Source organism: Theropithecus gelada, chromosome 3 (assembly GCF_003255815.1).
Source record: "Theropithecus gelada isolate Dixy chromosome 3, Tgel_1.0, whole genome shotgun sequence".
Classification (NCBI taxonomy): Eukaryota; Metazoa; Chordata; class Mammalia; order Primates; family Cercopithecidae; genus Theropithecus; species Theropithecus gelada.
Genome location: NC_037670.1, coordinates 83398080 through 83411217, shown reverse-complemented (window position 1 = coordinate 83411217; position 13138 = coordinate 83398080). Strand labels below are relative to the sequence as shown.

At 41.6% G+C, this 13138-nt stretch overlaps 1 protein-coding gene across 4 annotated transcripts in view; it reads left to right on the top strand.

Annotated features, from left to right (window-relative positions):
• The window catches only part of CHN2 (chimerin 2), a 313814-nt gene that overhangs the window by 186256 nt on the left and 114420 nt on the right, over positions 1-13138 (top strand). For 3 of the 4 annotated variants that reach the window (XM_025378590.1, XM_025378588.1, XM_025378587.1), the window contains 2 exons: positions 6787-6818; positions 11100-11213. The exons of the other annotated variant lie outside the window; for it this stretch is intronic. In XM_025378590.1, the coding sequence (XP_025234375.1) occupies positions 6787-6818; positions 11100-11213 (146 nt within the window). The remainder of the gene's footprint in view (positions 1-6786; positions 6819-11099; positions 11214-13138) is intronic. 4 annotated transcript variants of the gene reach the window in all.

Sequence of the window (13138 nt, the reverse complement as noted above, 5' to 3'; positions counted from 1 at the left end):
TATACCAGCTGCGGAGGGATTATAAAAGCTTTGTTCTTTCAATAATTGGAAACCTTGTTTACAGAGGACTCACAATATTCTGTAAATGTCTTTGTGTTGAACATAAAGGAACTTGTGTTTATCTAGGCAATGATAATCTGACTATAAAGCAAACTCATTTAAGGATTATGCTTCCTGTCTCTCACTGTGCAGCTGTCACCCTACTGTTCTTTGAAGCTTTGCAGAATGCTGAGAAGCCTTCCTTAAAATTGAAAAATACATTGGGAAATAAACCAGATCGTTTGGGAATACATGTGATTCCAAATCACGGGGAAATATTTGAGAGACCCCAAATGTCACTCCATCCTAGGCAAATTTTTCCAAAGTTCACATTTGCCAGTTCGTTGATGGAATTCAGTTCATTCAAAAGAGATATTAAGGTGTTGAGTCCTAGCAAAGAAAACTGAAGGCCATTCAGATAATCTAATAGTTAATCAAACTGCAGAATTTTGAGAGCCAACAAAGGCATTAGCACTGATTAGCATCTACTGGAGAAGGAGTGAAGCACAGTACTTAGGGGTGGTCCCAGTCTAGACTCAGCCACTTACTAGCTCTGAGACCTTATGCTATTTAGTGGTTCTCTTTAAAATAATAGCACTCACTTACCTTGGAGCATTGTTTAGAGACTTAAATGAGGCAATAGGAGAGAAACCCTCAGGACTGTGCCTGGCACAGAGTAGCTACTCAATAAATGAGAAGCTATTGCCACGATGATCCAAGTCTCACATGTGGTATCTCGTCTAATCTGTGAAACAGCCTTATTAAAATAGCCCATTTGTATAACTCCAGTTTTACTGAAAATTGAGAAAAATGAGATGCAAAGGAGTGTAATAACCTACTCAGAGTCCCACAGTAACTGGATTGATGAGGAAGGGTCCACAGGCATATTCTATATCTCATTCTGCAAACATGTAATGAGCACAGGCACTCTTGTTTTCCAAATACTCACTATTTGAATATTTGCTATCAGGACTTGCTAAAAGCCGTTCCCAATTAGAAACCAGCTATGACACGTTCTCTCGTGTGTGGCAGCTTCTCAAACTTTAATGTTTCTATGAATCCCCTTAGAATTGCAGATCCCACATTTCTAGCAAATTCCAAGATGATGCCAATACTGCTGGCCCCATGATCACACTCTGAGTAGCAGGGTGCTGAAAGATGAAGGGTGGGCTTCTCTCATATCTGTGTTCTCCTGAGCAGCTGCATGTTTAAACATAGAGCACATTATATCTGTAATTTCCCTACCTTTTCCCTGAGGGTTTAGCCCTTCAGTATTTGTTCAGGCCAGGAGCCTAGGAGCACTACCAACTCAGGTCCAATTAGATAGTAACTCTCAAATCTTTGGTAATATCACTGCATTATTTATTTTTATTATAATAATGCTCAGTGTAGAAGGCTAATGAAATTCCTATTTATTCAGCTGTAGACTGCACACAAATATACCTGCTCATTAGTGCATTAAGTGTTAAACAATTAGGTAATTGGTTTTTAAATGTTTTATATTGTGAAAAGATTGTTATTAGATTGTCAAGTAATTATTTAGGGGCATTTTAGTAATATTTGGAAAATGGATATTTTTGCATTCTCTAAAAATGATTCGTTTTTCTAGGTAAAGTAATGGAATATAGGCTCTTGCTGTTTGAAGCTTTGCTGCCCTACACGTTTTTTAGGAATGGGCTAGACTGAGATAACAAGGGGTATCTGCATTTACTCTGTGACAGACATTGGGAGAAATCCTGGAAATACATGAATGATGAAGACAAAATTGCTGCTCCACGGAACAGTTAGGAAAAAATGGCAAATAAGTATTTAAAACATGGTGAGATAAGTTTTCTAATGAAGATATGTAAAAAGATCTCTAAGAACACAGCAAAGGATGGGCCTAACCCTTCCTTCTGTACAGAGGAGACCTTCTCTGGATCCCAGTGATAGCTCATAGCAGGTGACTGGCTGTCTGCGCCTGGCACGGTTGCAAGCATATTACACATATTTATTCATTTAGCTCTTACAACAACCCCATGAGGTAGGTACTTTTATTATCATTTTCATTTTAAAGATAAGAAAACTGAGGAGTATAGAAATAGATAACTTGCTTAAATTCCCACAGATCTGGCCTCAAACCTAGGCAGTTTGGGTCCAGAGCCTGCCTTCTTAACCCACATATGATCTGCCTCATTTGAAAAAGAATTCAGGATCTTAAAATAAGACCACGTAAAAATGATGGGCATATTAGAGGGCATACACTTACGGAACTGCAAGTCATTTGGTTTGATGAGTGCAGAGGATGAACATAGGGTGATGAGGCCGTTGGGCTGAAAACATAACATTCACATAGCCTCACATATATGGGAGCACGGTGTGTGGACTGTGGATAGTAGGGATAGGACTAGACAGGATGGAACCCATCTCCAGTAGTCACAGTGCTAACAGTTTAATTATACTTGAGATGTAACTGTAAAGTCTTAACATAGATGTTATTTTAACACATCTGTTTCATGGGCATGGTCTCTTCCCATCAGTCATCTTGGGAAGCTCTGCTTTGATTTCTGCCAAGTTCCCATTGCTCAGAGTGGGTTGGGAATGTCTCTTCTAAAATTCCTTCAGAGCAAGTCACAGTGAAAATCCTATTATCTTATGATCATGCCTCGTTTTTGTCTCAAATGTTTTTCCTAGTTTGGTCACTCACCCCATTTACTTACTGGTCTTGGCTCCAAATAATGTATGTCTGTTTGCTGAAATAACATGCGCTTTGAAATCCATTCTCAAATAAACAAACTTATGTATATTTCTACATATAGTGATTCTGACTTTAGTATGTGCTTTAAAATCATCTAGGGGGCTTGATTAAATTACATGTCATGTCCCTACCCTCAGTAATTTTGGCTTAGCTGGTCCGAGATGGGGATGCTGTCTGCAGTCTTCAACAAGCATCTTGAAGTTTCTGTTTTGAATGACCAGCCCACACTTCAAGAAGTGTACATTTAAGGATATTCACAAGAAAGGGTGGTATATATTAAGGTAGTTCCAAAAGAGAAATTCCAAAAATGTTCTGGTCAACAGGGATATAAGTGGCATGTATTGTGCCTACCTTGGGGGCTATTCTCTTGTAGATGATCCTTATTTAGGATAAAATGTTCAGTTTTATTTTTAAAAAGAATCAGCCACCATTCTGCATGGTCGCACCATAAACACTGAAACCCTCTGTGCCTTGGGAAGGACCCATTTCATGTGGTTTCTCAATGACCTCCTACTTGATGCTCTGCCTCTGTAAAGAGAGGTGTTCCTTTTTGAGCCAGCTGGATCATCTAAGGATTAGAGGATCTAGTAATCCATCTAACACGACCACGTATTTTCTTTCTCTTAAAAAGAATGAGCTGCCTTCATTTCTTGGACTCAGAGCACTAAATCCCAAGAGCGGACATGGCAGATCTGACAGCTGTCAGTCATATTCACAAAGGCCAGGTTCACCAGGTGATGGATTGACCAGCTGCAGCTGCTGTCCTAGGATAGTCACCATGGCAGGGAAGCTCCAGAACCAACCTTCACTCATGTCAGGATATATTGCATTTTCCATTCCTTTCTGAATCCATGTGACCACCTAAATTTTTTGATTAAGTTGCCTGATTTGAACAAACATAGTTTTCAATGAGAATGCAAGAACTTCTAAGTTGCCTTACTTTTTATTTATCAACTATCCTGTTGCGTTCACACCTACTGAAGAGAATCTCATACAATTGGAAACAGAAATTGAGAGCTACAGTTTATTTTATTAAATTCAGTTTCACAGGTGGGTCCTGGTTTCTATTGATGGCTGACACGAAGCCTTGCCAGGGAGTGAGTCAGGCTTCTCTAAGGCACTGCTGGGGGCACAACACAGAGGTTCCTAGTCTCTTGGCAGAGCTTTGTCTCTGGAAACTCTAGCCCCCAGCCACCTGTTCTGTCTGGATCTGAGGATCCAGTATTATCCACCTTGAAGAAATGTGGACATTGTATGATTTGTATAGTATCATTTAACTTAAACATTAAGCTCTGGACTGGTTTAAAGCTTAGTGAAGTATAGAAATAGAGACTGTGTTTAGACTCCTGTGAGTAAAAAGTTTATAAAAAGAAGAGGATTTTGTTTTTTTGATCCCAGCCTCTCTTTCTCTTTGACATTAACAAGGACACATATATTTTCTTTAAGAGTTTCAGGGACAAAAAAGGAAGGAGAGATTGGATTGCTGTCAAAATGGCCCCCAACCAGTAGAAGCAGTGATCAGATGGCCAACCACATCCTCTATCTTTACTCTCTCTTACGTCTGTCTTTCCTGTCCCCTACATAGGGTTGCTAGATTTAGGAAAGAAAGAAAGAAAGAGATAGTGGGGAGAGAAGGAGAGAGGGAGGGAGGGAGGGAGGGAAGGGGAGGGAAAGTGAGTGGGGAGGGGAGGGGAGGGGAAGGGAAGAGTGGGGAAGGGAGGGAAGAAGGGAGGAAGGGAGAGAGGGAAGGAGGGACCAGGAGGCCTAGTTAAATTTAAATTTCAGATATGCAAGGAATCATATATTAGTATGTATCTCATGTAATATTTGGGACCTATTCCATGGCCCTCTTCCATGCCTGTCCCACACAATTCAGGGCTCTTCTTTTATTTTCTAGTGGTTTTCATTTTCAGAAGATTTGTCTCTCAGTTGGATCAAACTCTCTTTCGGGCAGAATCTTATTTGGCATCTTTCAAGGCACCCTAAATATCAGCTTCCCTCTTTGGGGGTCTATGTTAGATTTCTCCTTAAGCATTTCCCTCTGCTGCAAGTGCAGAACACCCCGAGTACCTCATGCCTTTCCTCTCTGCACCTGCAAGGTCATTATTTCATGTACAATGGCTGGCCTGAGCATAGAGCCCAGAACATAGGGGTGCTGTATATTTTTATGATTGGTTGATGAACTGAAAGCAATTTGTTGTCTTGTTAAGAATCAATTAAATTCAGCATTTATTAACTGTTTACCTGCATGCCAAGAGTTAGTAGTATTACCATGTGGCTTATCTGGGAAGTTAGTAACTCTTTCTCTTTTAGGGAAATAAGATACAGGAAGGGAATAGGGTTGAGAGCTATACCCAGATTTTGCATACTTGTGCTATGGTTCAGCCAAAAAGATGGAAATTTAAAAATTGTCCTCATATATGGAGAATCACTTCAAATTTTGGAATATCACCTCTCAAAGAATGGAGATTTTGCCATTATGTATCATTGACTTTCATTGACTTTTCTAGTCCTAAATTTCTTCTCTGTCATGTTGGTTTACAGTCACATATCTATAATATTATAAAACTAAAAAAGAACTTTGAAAGCCAAAAGAATGATATAAATGATAACATATTCAATTCTCATTAAAAAGCTTACCAGCCTGTAGAATAATGGCACACATAATTTATAGAAAGGATATCAGATAACCAGGTGCCTTTTTACACCTGGATATATTGCTTCTATTAATGATATTATTTAAATCTTCCTTCACAAATGACACCTAGCAGGCTTTGAACCTTGAGGATTAAGTTATGGATGTCCTGCTTGGTTGAGTAATTTTCAGGTGTAAAATGCACAGAAGAGTGAACACATATTTAGAAATGTCTAGATGGTAAGTTTTGTACCAGCGAGGCTTATCCTAGGCAGCATTGTGAGTGTGGTCCCCAAAGCCCCAGTCCGCCTTTCTGAGCCTTTTCCCCAAGCTCCTAGTGTCCTGCTACCTATACAGATTTGCATCCTTTGGAGGATGGAGCTAGGCCAGGAAACTGCCCCGTATCATGAAATCCTGCTACTGTGCCTGTCCCTGAGCCCTGCTGTGAAAACTGTTCATTTGACTATAGGAAGAAATGACTGTGAATAAAACAGCTGCCAAGCTCATATCCTACAACAGTGAATAAACATAAACTTGCTGTCATACATATAACCATTCATAAAAACCCATAACTTAATGTGGCTCTCCTATGTTTTGAGTGTCCCTGGAGTTAGGGGAGAAGAACAAAGGCTGAGCATGAGAAATCATGTCACTTTCTCACCAACTCCAACATCATAAACATGCGAACACAAAGCTCTTATGAAAGCAGATGATCATGTATGTGAGAAAAATCGAATGTGATAACCTCAAGGCTAAAGCTGTGATTGAAAGATCTTTCTGGAATGTTTGTGTTTTAGTCAAGTCATAAATCTTGTCCTATGTAGCCTGCACCTCTGGTGTCAAATGAATTTCAGCTCATTAGCCACATGTTGAAAAAATAAGAATGTTAGAATATGGACTTTATTTGGAACGTGATTGAGTTAAGTCTGCTTTATTTTTTAATCCAGGTAGACTCCTTGTTTTAATTATAAATACATAATAAAAACAATTAGGCACAGAGTGAAATAAATGCTTATGTTTTATTCATGACAGAAGTAGTTGTTTTATCATTCAGGATGAAGCCTTATAATACCCTTACAAATTCCTTAATATTAAAATAAGCATCGCTTTGTTTTTGTTGAAAATTCTCTTATTGGATGATTGGGTTTGGGTGGGAAGTGAGCCTAATGATTGCAGAAATGTGATTCTAGATCATTCCTACCTGATACTGGAATGTGCTGATTATAACTCCATAGCTTCATGGATCTCTGATTTGGAGGATGTCATCTGTAATAAAATTACTACCAGGACCCTAGTTCTGTTTATTTGAGTAGCATTTTTATCTCGCTGATTTGAATTCAAATGCATTATTAATTTTGTTTTCTTTTTACTATAGGTGGAAAACAGGCCAAAATATTATGGAAGAGAGTATGTATTATACTATTCTTTGTTTTAATAATTTAATAAGTAGTCATTTCATGTGTCATTTAAATATTACAAATTTTCTAATATATGGTCATCATATGTCTATTATGCAAGAGTTTAATGATAAGAATAAATGCAATCAGACTCCTTTGAATTAATATTTTTTATAGCACTCAAGTGCTTAGTTTCCATTAATGTGGGAGGGAGAGCATCTTGCGCTACTTTTCGCTCCACAAAAGAGCTACTGAGTGCCTGGCAAGTACTTGAAACGCAAGGCAGCATTTTTCATAATGGAGGCTGTCTGTCAGTGTTTCATTTCACTTTCTACCTCAACACAATAGAAACGTTTGGGGTGTCCAAGATGGTACGTTGTATCTGAGTTCCTGACTTTTGTGTACCTCCGTGCAGTGGTCAGGATAGGTATCCCACTTCCCTGCATTCTCATAAAACCCAAATGATTTCTCTTGGCTTGGCTGTATTAGCCAAATTGCCTTAATACTCTCCTTTCCATTTTTCTCTTAATTTCAACTCTTGTTTTGTTTCATTTTTTTCCAAAACCTACTGCCCAGCAAATACACATGACCATAAAAATAATTCACAGGCTAAGCCTATGTTGTGTACAACACATCACAGAGGGCAGGCAGAATAGGCCAGGGGAGAGGAGATGCATCAATCACTTTTCTTCCCAAGTCCAACCTGGAGGCATTGTGAGGCAAGTCTCTTTAGAGTCTGCCTTCCAAGCTCTCACAGCCAATCCTAAACCTTCGTCTTGTTCCCTTACCCGTCAGAGCCTCATCTTCATGATTAATGACCCTCTTAGTGGTCCCAGCCCAGTGCACCTTCCTAATTGCCACAGCTGCATTTCAGAACCTTCCTTGCAGTGCCCTGGGAATTTGACTAGCACCTCTGGAATGCCTGCCTGGGGGCACTGGCCTCGGCTCCTCTCCACCCCATGTCCCTACTATCTGATCTATGTTGTAGTATGGCTTTTTTCCCTCAGTATGCTTATTTGTTTTTTTCTTTAAGATAGCACAATTAATTTTTAAAAAATAGAAGAAAATGAAAACCTACCATCTACACTTTTGCATGTGAATTCTAAAAGGAGCTGTTTATTATGCATTTTCTTTTTTGCAGAAAAGTTTTCTTGAATGACTTTTTAGTTCTCATCTTCTTACCCCCAATTCATGTAAAACATATGAGTGTCTTGAGACTAAGGAAGTATTTTCTTAACTACCAAAAGGAACATCTTTTGTTAGATGGTAATTAGCCTAAAACCTTCAGATGCTGTGTTTCCGTTTATTTTTTTTTTTTAAATGAATGGTGTTTTTTTCTTCCACTTAAAAAGTAATACATGCTTCATTCAGGAAACGCACATACACATTTATTCCTAGAAGGAATCACAAGAAATTATTGACAATGGATACCTTTAGGGAGAGAGGACTTTTGCATTTTTAGTTCTTTTGTACCTTCAACTTTTGAAATTAGAATTTTCTGCTGTGCACAGGTGTTACTTTTGTTTTAAAAATAAATTATGGCTGCGCACAGTGGCTCACGCCTGTAGTCCTGGCACTTTAGGAGGCCAAGGAAGGCAGATCACTTGTGCTCAGGAGATTAAGACCAGCCTGGGCAACATGGAAAGACCTCATCTCTACAAGAAATACAAATATGACCCGGGCATGGTGGCACACGCCTATAGTCCCAGCTGCACTCAGGACCACAGGAGGGAGGTGGGAGGATCACTTGAGCCTAGGAGGTCAATTGAACCATTGCACTCTGGCTTGGGCGACAGAGTGAGACCTTGTATCAAAAAAAAATTAATACATTAATACCGATTAACTTGGAAAAATTAGAAAATAAAGGAAAATACAAGATGGAAAATACCCATAGTTCCACCATGAAAGAGAATCATTGCTAACCTTTTCCCTTCATCTCTTTCTGGTCTTCGTGCATGCTTGCTTTTTTCTTACCAAGTTACAATCATACTAATGTATTAGATATAGGTTGGAGATATTTGGACTTTCAGAAACCATGCATAAAGGGGACGACAAGCCACAGACTGGGTCTTCAGGTGCACAAAATTGTCATTTTCTTCTTTTGAATGATTGAATTTAATTTAGTTCTTGACAGCTTTTGATGCTTTCGATCACTTAAACTTGCCAATTCAAGTGAATTAAAACTTAAGTTCTAGTGTTCAATAGCACAGCAAGGTGACTATAGTTAAAACAATTTATTGTATACTCCAAAATAGCTAAGAGAGGCTTTCAAATGTTCCCAACATAAAGAAACAATAAATGCTTGAGGTGATGGGCATTCTGATTACCCTGATTTGATCATTACACACTGTACTTATGTATCAAAATATCACACAATTGCCCATAAATATGTACAATAATTATGTATCAATTAAAAATAAAAATAGAAAAAGTATACATACTCAAAATCAAGCATTAAAAAAAAAAGAAACATAAAACTTAGCTGCTTTTGGCTGGGCACAGTGGCTCATGCCTGTATTCCCAGCACAAGGATCGCCTGAGTTCAGGAGTTCGAGACCACCCTGGGCAACATGGTGAGACCCCGTCTCTACTGAAATACAAAAAATTAGCCAGCATGGTGGCACATGCCTGTAGTCCCAGCTACTGGAGAGGCTGAGGCACAAGCATCGCTTGGGCCTAGAGGCAGAGGTTGCAGTGACCTGAGATCACGCCACTGTGCCACTGCACTCCAGCTTGGGCTACAGAGTGAGAGTCAGTCTCTTAAAAAAAAAAAAATCTAGCTGCTTTTAGGTTTAGAGACTCCCCCTTTTCCTGTCCCTTCTGCTGCAGTGACCTGGGGCAGGTCCCTCTGTGTGCCCTGTCCTGCTATTGTTACTCTGGCCCACAGGTTGTGTCTTCGACATCCCAGCTTTTGTCTTTTCTACTTATGTGTGGGAATATTGGCAATGCTGTCTGCCCCTCCCACTCTCCCGCTGCACATCCCCTCCCCCCGCACACCCACCCCCACATTCACTGCCAACCCATCCACCAACCCATCGCAAGGCTGCCCCCAGGGCTCTTCACCCAGGCCATCTACCCTCTCCATCCTGGCTCAGGCTGCACAAGAGGCCCCTCCGCAAGGTTCCTAGGTCCAGTGGCCTCACTGTCAAAGCCCCAACACCTCTGCTTCAGGCCCCAATAAACTGGCCTCCCAGTTCCAATCCATACCTGCTATGCAGAGCCAGTTAAACCCCCTGAGACTGGGCTGTGCCTCAGTCCCTCCCACCAGAACTGGGGATGCACAGAACGTTCATCCTCACTCCGAAGAGCATTGCTCCAAGACCTCCAGGCATCAGCTCTTGAGATTTAAAATCAAACTTTGGGAAGCCAGAAAGCCTGTTTTTTCCAGGCCGTCACTGCCGTACACCTTTTAAGAAGCGATTTTGAAGCACAAAGCCACGGGCTGCTTCTGACCTCACTTTGCTTGGACAGAAGCTTCAGCTTGGAAGGTCTACTTTTTAAGGATAAAGGGAGTTAGGAAATAAATATTGTGATAGGCACTTTTAAAAATGTTACCCTTCTCCATTTGTACCCTAACTTAATCTCTGCATTCCTGAGGAAGATACAAAACTTGTTTAGCTGACTTCCCTTTCCCCCTCTTCCTTTCAAGAAAGTAAAGGAGTTTTTCTCCATCCAGAAAATTTATTCTCTGATTTATTCTCCAAAGTTCTCCAAGGTTGGGTAATCCTAGAAAGAGGTGTTACTCCTCTCCCAGAAGCTTGGAGTCCCTTGGCACTGCCTCACTCCCCAACCCAGCTGGAAGAATGTTGATTATCGCTACTGTTTTCCAGAAAATGAGCCTCTAAAATTACCACCACCCTGAACTGAAGCAAGCCGGTTGCTAATCAATAAATGTCCACTTGCAATTAGGATAACACATAGTTCTCTGAGCTGAGAGCTAAATTGGTAATTGCTCTTCTGTTATTTCCCATGGTTAAAAAAAAGGCCGGGGGGGTGGTTGAGTAACCTGGCTTTTTGTTTCAACTTTCATTTTCAACTTGAGAGCAAAGACAATAGCAGAAAGCCAGGTGGACTGGGCATTCTTCCTTTTGTTTGCCTGCTTGAATACTTGTGTTTGGAGCGTGTGAGGGGTGGTTCCAAGTCACTTACGATGTGCAGCAGTCACTCCCCTCTTCACTCAGTTGGGGGGCTGTCGATTCTGGCTGCCCCCGCCATCCTTCTAAGGCTAGTTCTTTGTGGTCGTTATTCTGTATGTGGTCTGTTCAGAGCAATGATGGTCTTGCACCTTCAGGTTTCATGGGATCATCTCTCGGGAGCAGGCGGATGAGCTTCTCGGAGGCGTGGAGGGTGCCTACATCCTTAGAGAAAGCCAGCGGCAACCAGGATGCTACACGCTGGCTCTCAGGTGAGGCGCATTTCATTCCTTGTTTTCATTGCTGTACAAGTGGCTTCACTGATGTTTGCCCATTTTTAAGAATTGCAGTAGAATATACATAACACAAAATTCATCGTTTTTCCCATGTTTATTTTATGGGGGGGGGTCCCACTCTCTCACCCACATTGGAGTGCAGTGGTACAATCACTGCTCACTGCAGCCTCTGCCTCCCAGGATCAAGTGCCTCCCACCTTAGCCTCCTGAGTAGCTGGGACCACAGGCACACACCACCATGACTGGCTAATTTTTTTTCTTTTTTCTTTTTTCTTTTTTTTTTTTTTTCTGTAGAGAAGGGGGTCTCACCATGTTGCCTGGGCTGGTCTTGAACTCCTGGGCTCAAGCCATCTGCCTGTCTCAGCCTCCCAAAGTCCTGGGATTACAGTCATCAGCCACTGCATCTGGTCTCCTTTTTCCCTTTTTTTTTTTTTTTTTGAGACAGAGTCTTGCCCTGTCACCCAAGCTGTAGTGCAGTGGCGCGGTCTTGGTTCACTGCAAGCTCCGCCTCTTGGGTTCACACCATTCTCCTGCCTCAGCCTCCCGAGTAGCTGGGACTACATGTGCCTGCCACTACGCCTGGCTAATTTTTTATATTTTTAGTAGAGACAGGGTTTCATCATGTTAGCCAGGATAGTCTCGATCTCCTGACCTCGTGATCCACCCGCCTCGGTCTCCCAAAGTGCTGGGATTACAGGCATGAGCCACCGCGCCCGGCCTCCTTTTACCATTTTTAAGTAAAATTCAGTGGCATTAAGTACATTCTCAATGTTGTGCAAACATCTCCATATCCATTTCCAGAACTTTCTCATCATCCCAAACAGAAACCCACTACCATAAACAATTACCCTCCCTACTCCTTACTTGGTATCTTCACTTGTTTCTGAAGTACCAGCAGTCTATCAGAGGTTGTATACATTTCCTCAGTCACAGATGCTATCAGTAGGTATGGACACTGGGACTCTGAGTATGGACACACAGTAAACTTGAGAACCATCTGGAAAGCTAGTGTTCCTACAGCCACTTCTGCCTGCACCATCTAGCTGGCCGAGGCCACAGCATCTCTGCCTCAGCTCCCAGCAGCCCATGTTGAAGGAAGGGCTTCTTCACCTGGCCTTGCACGTGCAGACCTCACAAGACCTGCATTTGCTCATGGGGTTCTCTCAGGGATCACCTTGTTGATCCCAGGAACCTGTTGTGAGGGCAGTCATGACCCTTCAGGACAACGAGCCAGTAGAACAGGCTCTACTGAGCCTTTACCACAAAATCACAACTATTAAACATCACAACACAGGAAAGACAGCGCATTTATGGCACTTTTCAAACCTTGATCAAATATTTTATGTCATTTGATCCTCGCCGCAGCCCTGTACGTTTTGGGGAAGGTATCCAATTTCAGAACTGAATTGTCTTTCAAAAGTTCGTTTGTGAACTCTTTGGAATTGGAAAACCCTCTCTCCATAGAGGGAATGGTGTCCGTGGGAGCCCTTCCCAGGCCCACAATGGTGTGTTCCATGCACCATCTCCCTATTATGGCTGTGCAGTGACACTTTCCAAGTTGTAATATGTCTACAACGTATCTTAAATAATGTAATTATGAGGATGAACTTAAAAAGCTATTATATCACGCGCTTTGGTGTGCAAAATACTTTCCTATCTTCCCAGCGCTTCAGTAGCAGAAGCTGGCAGTTCTAGTGGGGAGTCAAGCAGGGGCTGTAGATGGAAGGCCAGGGCTCAGAGAGGAGGGAACCTATAGATTAGATTGTGGGGATGCTGGCAATGGCTCCAGCAGGGAGTTTAGCACACCTTATTGCTTCCCTTCTGTTGCACCAACTAGGGCGGAAGGCATGGGGTGCTCTGCTGGAGGTGGTAAAGATGTGATAATAAAGGGGCATCAGGAC